The sequence below is a fragment of the Seriola lalandi genome, unplaced genomic scaffold (assembly GCF_002814215.2).
Source record: "Seriola lalandi dorsalis isolate HSWRI2012SDOR001 ecotype SW California unplaced genomic scaffold, Sedor1 jcf7180002054256, whole genome shotgun sequence".
Taxonomy (NCBI): domain Eukaryota; kingdom Metazoa; phylum Chordata; class Actinopteri; order Carangiformes; family Carangidae; genus Seriola; species Seriola lalandi.
Genome location: NW_019524809.1, coordinates 1,489,973 through 1,499,273, shown reverse-complemented (window position 1 = coordinate 1,499,273; position 9,301 = coordinate 1,489,973). Strand labels below are relative to the sequence as shown.

At 42.1% G+C, this 9,301-nt stretch overlaps 1 protein-coding gene across 2 annotated transcripts in view; it reads right to left on the bottom strand.

The window, feature by feature from the left end:
* Positions 1–164: 164 nt before the first annotated feature.
* The window catches only part of LOC111653984 (cell adhesion molecule DSCAML1-like), a 50,559-nt gene continuing 41,422 nt past the window's right edge, over positions 165–9,301 (bottom strand). For both annotated transcript variants that reach the window (XM_023404789.2, XM_023404790.2), the window contains exons 21-33: positions 8,039–8,192; positions 7,374–7,491; positions 7,062–7,225; positions 6,856–6,954; positions 6,392–6,580; positions 5,483–5,770; positions 5,220–5,375; positions 5,050–5,080; positions 4,811–4,929; positions 4,534–4,686; positions 4,088–4,288; positions 3,532–3,843; positions 165–3,178 (exon numbers count right to left, since the gene is read on the bottom strand). In XM_023404789.2, coding sequence (XP_023260557.2) covers positions 2,745–3,178; positions 3,532–3,843; positions 4,088–4,288; positions 4,534–4,686; positions 4,811–4,929; positions 5,050–5,080; positions 5,220–5,375; positions 5,483–5,770; positions 6,392–6,580; positions 6,856–6,954; positions 7,062–7,225; positions 7,374–7,491; positions 8,039–8,192 — 2,418 coding nt within the window. In that variant the 3' untranslated portion in view covers positions 165–2,744. The remainder of the gene's footprint in view (positions 3,179–3,531; positions 3,844–4,087; positions 4,289–4,533; positions 4,687–4,810; positions 4,930–5,049; positions 5,081–5,219; positions 5,376–5,482; positions 5,771–6,391; positions 6,581–6,855; positions 6,955–7,061; positions 7,226–7,373; positions 7,492–8,038; positions 8,193–9,301) is intronic.

Genomic DNA, 9,301 nt, shown 5'->3' with positions numbered 1-9,301 from the left:
TTTTCATTGAATCAACTAATCGACTGATCATTTCAACTCTTTCTGGGTGAATGAGGAAATAATGAATCTGCTGTGTATAGTGGAGGTCAACAAAGTTTTGCCCTGCGGCCACCTACGAGGTTGAGATGATATGCAAACAAACCTGTTGAGAATGACAGAAGCCATGACGTATGAAAGATAGCTTTATTGCACAAGGTGTTAGAATGATCTTTTTAGTTTTTGCTTTCTTTTCATAGAAAATGTACTTTTGAACACAAGCAATTGCTATAACAAGCAACTCAAACAAATGTTTGGGATACCCTCAACATTTTTTTTTCAGCTTTTGATTTTCATACATTTTTTCCTTCAATTTTTCCCTTTTAGCAAGCATGCAATGACTTTTTGAGGATGAACAAAATACAAAATAATGATAATAAAAAAAGTAAATAGGACAAATGACAACATCAAAAGACCCTTAAAAAAGAATAAAAATTCAACAAATTAGTATCAAAAACATAAAGGGAAAGAAAAATGTTTTTTTGCCCATTTCAGAAGTAAAATATTTTATTTTTGATACTATTTCAATTTTGAAATTGGGGCATTCAACCCTGATGTGTCCCCTGATTTATTCTGACGAAAATAGCTCTTCATACAAAACTGTGTTTTATGTACAAGACTTAATCTATAAACAACACTGACAAAGGTAGCGATGATGGATCTAGTATGTTTAGGGTGTGAATTTTTACTTTTATTTTATCTGAACAGGGGATAAGGACAGGAGTCTGAATGTTTCAGGTTTACAGACCAACTCCAGTCCAGTATATACACAATACAATAGTAGTTTGTGTGACCAAAAGAGCTACGAGTCCCTGATTTCACTTGGCTGAACTGGTTTTAGCCACTGGCCACATACCTTAGTACTGTTTGGCCGCTGGAACCAAAATTTAGACAAAATCCCAAACAAATCAAAATTAAAATCATAAATCAGAATCAATCCTCCCTCCCCTTAACAAACAAACAAACAAAGCAAATGGATAAATAAATATAAACCACAAAACACTATCATGGAGATGCTTCAAAGAGACATTCCATTAGGTTCTTGTGTGAATGTACATTAGCGCAAAATGGAGGGGTATGGTGGTAGAGAAAGTGGGACATTTACAGTACTTCAGATAGGGCAACAACAAAGATATCGATTGAGTGAACATTATATAATTTTCAAAACTGAACTCCCTGACATATAACATCTCTCAACATTATATTATTTTTCATTCACATCATGATGGGGATTCCTTCAGCTAGTTGTCTTTCTTACTTTGAAGAGTGGCACTGAGGCTGACTGAGAAGTTGGTAGGATGCGTTACTATATCTGTGACTGTCAGTCTCTGCCACCTATGCCACAAACAGAGGCCTTAATACTGTATCATAACTCAAGTCTCTGACCACTTTACAGAAACGTTCCTCCCAGCATAAAACCTATCTGGGGATCCTCTGTCATACTGACTTGGTTTCTGAATGTTATCGTATTTACCAACCCATCACGCTCACAACAGGCAAACTAGAGTGAAAGAGCCTATATCCCAGTGAGAAGGCCTTCTGCCATGATTGTGTCCACCGATCACCCACAGTAAAGTAGGCGTTGCAAACCAGGTAGGCTAGAGCCAGTTTGCCTTTTCAGGAACTGAAGCTAAAACTAAGTAGCCTATCTTGCTTTTCCAATCTCAACATGGGGCTTGGAAAGGGCCGCTCTCTTTCCATACAGGAGCAAAACACTCTCTTCTCTTAGTCAGTAACATACAGAAGATCCCGTATATATACTAAACTTTTTCTCTTTTCTTTAGTCCAACCTTTTTTAAATTTCTCTTTTTTTAAATTTCATGATTGAGCGATTGTCTCGTTCTTAAATTTGACATTAACATTTAATTTCTGTATGTACTACAACACTATTATAGTACACACAATTTATACTTTGTCATAATTTAACTTAAATGTCAATAATATACCTACATAGAAATATATATGTAAATTCTTTATAATACCAAATATTCTTTATTTGTAATGTGAGAAATCAAAGCTGGTTCATTTGGGTTGTCATGATTTGTTTAAAAAGTTAGACACTGTTCAGCAGGAGATATTCTGTCACATTAACATGATAGAATTTTTTTCCTTCTCGGAAGTGAACCTGAATCATTTCTTTTGGAATCACCATTAAGAGAAACTCTGCCAATAGATATTTGGGACTTTAAGAGACACATAGAGGGTGAAAGATACAGTAAGAATAGGGAACTTAACTGGAAGTCCTGCAAATTGACAATAATACTCAAACTATGGAGGACAGTATGTGTGCACGTGAGAGACGGGGATGGCCACACAGCTTCATACTGGCTATTGTAGTCTTCATCATCATAAACACAGAGCTTTTAGCTCCTCAATTAAAGTCAATATTTCCAAATGACCACAGAATCACTTCCTGTTTTTTTTTTGCTGTGCAACTCCTGTGAGAACTGAGCGGAGCTGAGCACCAGCCGGCTGGAACTGTTAGTTGGAGTTAGTAGTCCCAGGTGAACATGAAAAGTAGGGTTAGCTGGGTCTCTGTCTGGGAGAACACCTATCCCGAGGAAAATTAGACAGGACGCTGGGCAGTTCACCATTAGTTGGGTGTAAAGAAAGATGGTTGCATGCCCTTTCTGGCCCAGACTGAAGAGTGCCAGAGTGGGGCTGGCTGAGGAGTGGGACAGCAGTGCATGTCTGTGCAAGAGAATGGACTACACCAGTGTGTACGACTTGGAGTAGGCCCCCACACTCTGTTTCTGCAGTCTCCCCAATGCAGAGGAGCTGCTCTCTAGCAGCGAGTCTCTGGAGCCCCCCACCTTGTTACTGTTGGTGGGGTTGCTGCTCGTGCTGGAAGTGGAAGCTGTTGCTGCAGTGTTGGAGCTGGGCATGGTGAGAGTCCTTTGGGGCAAGGTGGCAGTGCCTGAGCTCGAACCCAAGCTGCCAAGCCCAGAATGGCCCAGTGTGAGGGCCTGCTGCTTGGCAGGGTCTAGAGTCTTGTGACGGCCCTGGGTGTGATACGCCCGCTGCGTCAGGCTGCGGATCGAAGCTTCCCGCGGTGGCACAGCCGGGCATGGGTCATGCAGCTCCCCTTGCTTACGGAAGAATGGGTCTGTCTTCATGTACAGGGGTAGGTTGCAGAATTCACCTGAAAAAGGCAAGAAACAGGTCAGGACAAGACCAATATGATCAATAGTGTCAATTTGTGTCATTTTGACTGCTTAAACTGGATGATGCTGAAAAATGATTTCCAAATTCATATCAATAAATACATCCTGTGCCTTTCCTACTCTCTAACACGTGACTCGTGATGCGTGCCGTGGAGTGATTGCTCAGACGTATCAGCCAAGAAACATGACCCCTGTCTTAAGTGTCTTAACTGTGATTAAAGGTAGTGCTACATGTTAACTGAAAATGTATTATCAAAAGGTGCTAAATCAAGAAAGAGGGGAGGAGTTCATGCAGAATTGTCTGTGCACGGCTCTCATCTTTCATACTTACTTTTGTTAGCGCGGTGGGGAATGGGCACAGCCACATTTTTACCACGGTCGTAGTCCTGCGGTTTGGGTGGTGAGGCGGTGAAGCGGCAGATGCCCGGTTCAGAAGGCGTGCTGAGGGAGGTCATGCTGTCTGCTGGGTCGTTGGTGCCTGTGGTCATTTGGTCAGATGAGCTGTCAGAGATGAAACACTCTGTAATGGTGAACTTGGCATGCTGCAGGTGCTCCTCCAGTTTGGCGTGCTCATAGGCTCTTGCCAGTTCCTCGTAGGTGGAGGAGGCGCTCTCTGTCGACACCATGCTGTTGCGACCCTTATCTGCAAAAACAGGTAATAGATAATTTCCTGAGCTGCTGCAATTTCGAAAATGCAAAAGCTATGCCGCAAATACACTTTTTATTTAACAAAACATTACAAGCTTTGATGTCATTGAATTTGAAATTGGTGATAAACTAAAGAATGAACCTCCTCTTGGTGTTAAATATGGAAATGAGATAAAAGCACTAGTAGTACATAGAGTAGTAGTGTCATTGTGTCAGTTGTCGGGCTGGAATTGACCCACCTGTGTCTTGGGAGAGGCTGGCGCTGTAGCTGTCACTCTCAGTCGCAGTGATGCCATGAGAGCCCATCGTTCGCCAGTCTGAGGTCAGAGTTCGTGCCGAGGCCGTCGACTGACTCTGACTTGGCCGGCTCAGTGTCCACTGGCTGGAGTATCTGTTCCTGGAGCTGTGAACTGATTTTATACTCTTCCTGGACACGGGGTCTGAGAGAGGTCACAGTGATCAGAGAACTGCTTTGTAGCACAGAGACTGCGCAGCCATGTATTGACTGTCAGGAAGACTTGATACTACATCATTGCCATGACTTAAGTGGGTGTAAGTGGACATGCAATGCAATATGGGATCAAAGTTTGCGCCAGTATTTACCTGCCCGATCTCTGTCATGCCTGTCACAACTGCAACATTTACTGCAAAAAAATCTTTACTTTAAAAGAAAAACACAACTCACTTGTGCCTGGGCGGATGTCTGACATGTCAATCAAAGGCCCTGAATTCTGGATGAGGGCCTGGTGGTGCAGAGACACGCCTGTACAGAAGTTCTGCGGATTCACTGATTGGCTAAACTCAGTGTCTGTCACTGGCACTGCTGCCTTGTCCTCCCCTGTTTCAAGCGAGAGATGAGAGGAAATACAACAGTTTCACAAAGAAATGTTAATTATCTAATAAAAAAGCTAATAGAAAATGACAGAGACTAATGAAAGCTGTGTTGCTGTGCTGCCACGTGCCTATCTGTTTGATGCCTTCCTTGTCCTCAATGAGCAGCTGAACTCGTGGGATGTCAATGTGGAGCCTTGGTCCTTGAGGAGGGCCCTTCACAGGAGTGTCTATACTGCGATTGTTCTTGCTGCACACGCACACACAGAAGGAAATTACACATAAAGTCATACTGGTTTCTCTTATAAGATTTTACAAAAAATATATTATAGAAAAACTAAAACTATACGCAATACAAACTGGCTCTTACCTGATAAGCATCTCAGCAAGGCTCTTAGCATCTATAAGAGGACAATATCTTAATTAGATTATGGTTGGCTGTGAAGATAATCGTCTCAGCTTGTCACTCTATGTTACATTAATCCATTACACACAATAACACTGATCTCTCTCTGAACTCTCTCTTTTCATTTCTCTCACCCCTAAGACGTTTAAGCCTCTTCTCCTTGCGTTTCTTGCGGATAATGAAGAGCAAAGCAACACCAAGAGTAACCAGGATGACGGGAGAGCCAATAGAGAACAGTTTTTTCACATCATCGCCCTCTCCGCGAGCTGATTTAATGGGGGGGATTGTACCTATGTAGAGAATAGGGAAAAAAAGAAAAATAACAATAAGTTGGTGGGAGAGGTAGAGATGATAGAAGAGTGACGGACAGATTGAAAAACACGTGGGATTCACTTACTGCCGTCATAGTCAGTAGTGGCAAACTGGGAGCTCTGGTTGCCGCACCCTGCACTATTGCAGGCTTTCATTTTGAGCTCATACCAGGTGGCCTCTCGCAGCTCGCTGAGGAAGAGCTGAGTGGTAGAGTTGGCCTTGAGGCTCTGCCAAGCCCAGGTACCTTTGGGCCTGAATTCCAGCATCAGGTCAGTGATGGGGCAGCCGCCACTGGTCCAGCCCTGCAGGTTGAGCCCTGCATGAGTGGAGTTGATGTGGGTGAGCAGTGGCTGGTCCTTATTGAACACTGGTTCTGTAGAGAAGAAGGGCAAAGACACATGAGAACAGGAAGTGAGAAGAGAAGAAAGCAGTATTGTAGATTTTTACACATTAGAATTGAATTAATAATTTTTTTGGTCACAGCAGAGTTTTCATTAAATATAAGATCTTAGTCATAGTGAGGATTTTCAGTATAATAATATGACACTGGCACTGAGAACAACTCAGTGCGTTATTGATTCTTAATTTTTCCTCATTTGATATCACAGCATAACAGCAACACTAAGGAGCCATTTTTATGTATTTCTGTTGTATTTTCATTTTTTTGAATTTAGAATGAAGTAAATAGGAAACAATCAACAAATTCCCTCCACATAAACTGTTTTTTTCACAGTTACACTGTAATTATACATTCACAGAATTCATATTGGCTCAAAACAAGCAGTAAATATAATGGAAAATCAAGTAAAAGCCAGGTGTGAAATTTGTCAACTTTAGCAAAGAGAGACAAGACTTTGATTTAATCATGATACATTTGAAATGAGAAATTACCAAATACAATTTTGTTACATTACGAGGCCCTAGAGTTACAGTCTGTTTAATCCGTCTGCACTGCTTAACTCATGTCTAAAACAGTCTTGCCTCCACCCCTCACCTCTTCCATGGGTCTTTGCCTCAATGATCTCGCTGATGCGCCCTGAGCCCACACTGTTCTTCGCGGCCAACTTGACCTTGTACCAGGTGCCACAGCGCAGGTTGTCCAACCTGAAGGAACGCTCACTGGAGCTGATGAACACATCCCTCCATTCCTCTGTGTTGTCCACAGAATACTGCAGCACAAATCCTGCAGAGTCACACAGCACAGGTTCACGTCAAACCCCAGTGCTTACAAATACAAACAATCCAAATACTGACAATCCAAAAAAAAAAAAAAAGACTGTGGAGGATCCTTGATGCTGCTGCTGCTACATCTGCCCGACACCAGGGGGCGACAAACAGCTACAAACAGCTCTAGTTTTCCTTCTTACCCAGAAATATTATATGCAGCATTAGTACAACTGATAGCACGAGGGTGAAGCAGGATCTGTCACAAAAACAACTAGACAGTAAGGAGCATACCTCTGATGGAGCTTCCTCCATTGTCCCCAGGGATCCACGCCAGGGTGATGGAGGAGGTTGAGGTAGTGGAGACAGTCAGACGAGGCTGGTCAGGAGGAACTGGGTGTACACACACACAGAAACTGTGACTCAACAACAGAGCAGAAATATCACAAAGAAAACATGTCTTCCACTAGTTCCTCTTAAATATTTATTCTTCTTCTTACCTTGCACCACAAGATTGACTATGATGGTGTCAAAGCCCAGTGTGTTGGTGGCTGTACAGGTGTAGTACCCAGAATCCTCTGCTTTGACTGAGCGCAGCACCAGGGTGCCGTTGGATAAGATCTGCCGCTGACTGTCAGCTGTCACTGGAATAGCAGAGTCCTCACTGACACAAGCACAGACAGGTTACAAATGTCAACAACCTCATCCTGGAGTAAGTTGAGTTATATTTATCTGTTTCCTCTCATAAGCAGCAGCATCTGTCTGAGTGAGTCATGATGCTGGTATATGAATGGTATATGATGAGCTCTGACCTGTCTTTGGTCCATTTAATTGTGGGGACGGGCTCTCCCACTGAGCTGCAGGGCAGACGCACTTCCTTCATCCAGGGTGTGGTCACTGTGCCTCCGAAGGACAGGATTTTAGCCGGGACTGCTCACAGAAGACACAAAAAGTGAAACAATTAACTGAAATCTCTGACACATACTCTCATCACAGATGTGATAGATACACCAAGACTACACAAAAATCACAAAGACGTCTCTCTTCATACTACTCTCTGCTGTTTGATGCCCAGTTTGGGCTGAGGGGAAAGGCCTTTACTTAGAGCAGTGTTTTAGCAAAGCCCCTCCCCTCAGCTTCAGTCTATCTTTTCTCCATAGATCCTCCCATCTATTGATTCTCTCCTGCTACTTCTCTCCCCAAGGGTCATTTTACTGGATAGGCCCTGTTCATCACCACATAATTAACAACAGCGTTTCTTGCCACATAGCCGCCACTCAATCAATACTACGGCTGTCAATCAATAGCAGAGAGAGCAGACAGAGAGAGAGAGCGTGGGGAGGAGAGAGAGTGATGAAAGTGATCTATGTACATAATGTTGCCGTATCATAGCCATCTTTAGAGCGTTCTCCCTCATAACCTTTACAGAAATCTCTTTACCCTTCTCCTCCACTACAGTCTCGCCTGGAGGACCCACCTTTCCCAGCAGGTTCCACTGTGACCTTTGAGCTGATGTTGCCACGGCCGGCAGTTGTCACGGCTGCAGCCCAGATGTGGTATTGTTTACCACGGGTAAGGTGCGTGATACGGTAGAAGAGCATCTCTGGGTTGGCCTCATACTCACTGGGTGCCTGGGAAAGAGGGCACGCAACATCATGTTAGTAAAATATGATAACACGGTGACATGACAGGCCAGGTGGCAGCTCAGGTACCATAAACTGGAAACCAGACTAAAAAAGTGTTACAGGCTAAAGCTCAAATGTGGATTGAAAGAAAGACTCTCAAAAAAGAGGTGAACGATCTGCCAATGTGCCTTTTTTTCCACAGCAGACCCTTTATAGTATGAAAAGCACAGGTAACATTAACTAATATGATAGCTTTGGTCTTTTCAAGTGTCTCAGTAACATTGAGTCAGCACAAACAACACCAGGACCCTGAAACTGATGCAGCCAAATGGAACTAACTTTATTATTTTTGCCTGTGTTGTTGTTACTATCACATGCAAACATGTCCTCCATGAAAAAGGCCTGTGGCATTACAGTTGATTGTAAAGTTGCTCAGAGGTCTGTCAGTATCTAGAAACAATGAAGAACTGAAGGAAAACACACTTTTTTAGTGACATCCTGGTTTGCAGGAAAAATCATCTAAGAATTAGCAGGGATCAGTTTTAACATCATTGTAATCTTTTTATTTTAAATTCTATCTCAATCTTTTTGTCTAAAAGCCGTAAATGATAATTATCTGTGTGTCACAGAGCTCACAGGGAATCCAACTTGAACATGGAAACACAGAATCCATTGAGAGGTTTTTAAAATTCATGTCTGTTATATTGACAGAGATGCATTACTGTATTTTCTTGTGACTCATTTTGTATTAATAAATATTTTATGTTCCTAAATGCTTTTTATAATTTTTCATTTTTGCCTTGTGAATCTTGTTATTTATTTATTTTTACTTTTCACATTAAAGTCTTTGAATTTATTTGAATTTAAGCATTCAGATGTTTTCACTTTGGCGGCAGTGATTCGCTCTTTGTAGAATTTATTCACCTTTGACACACAATAAGTGTTGTGCTACACAGTGTAAATTAATGTGGTAATTGAATTTAATGTTTTAAAGATTTTAACATTGTTTCAGAAAATGTGCCAAAGCAACAGAGAAAAACAGTGAAATAAAAACATGGAATAAAAAACACATCAAGATTGAATGTGTTTTCTCCCTTTTTCTTCTGTGTTTTGGA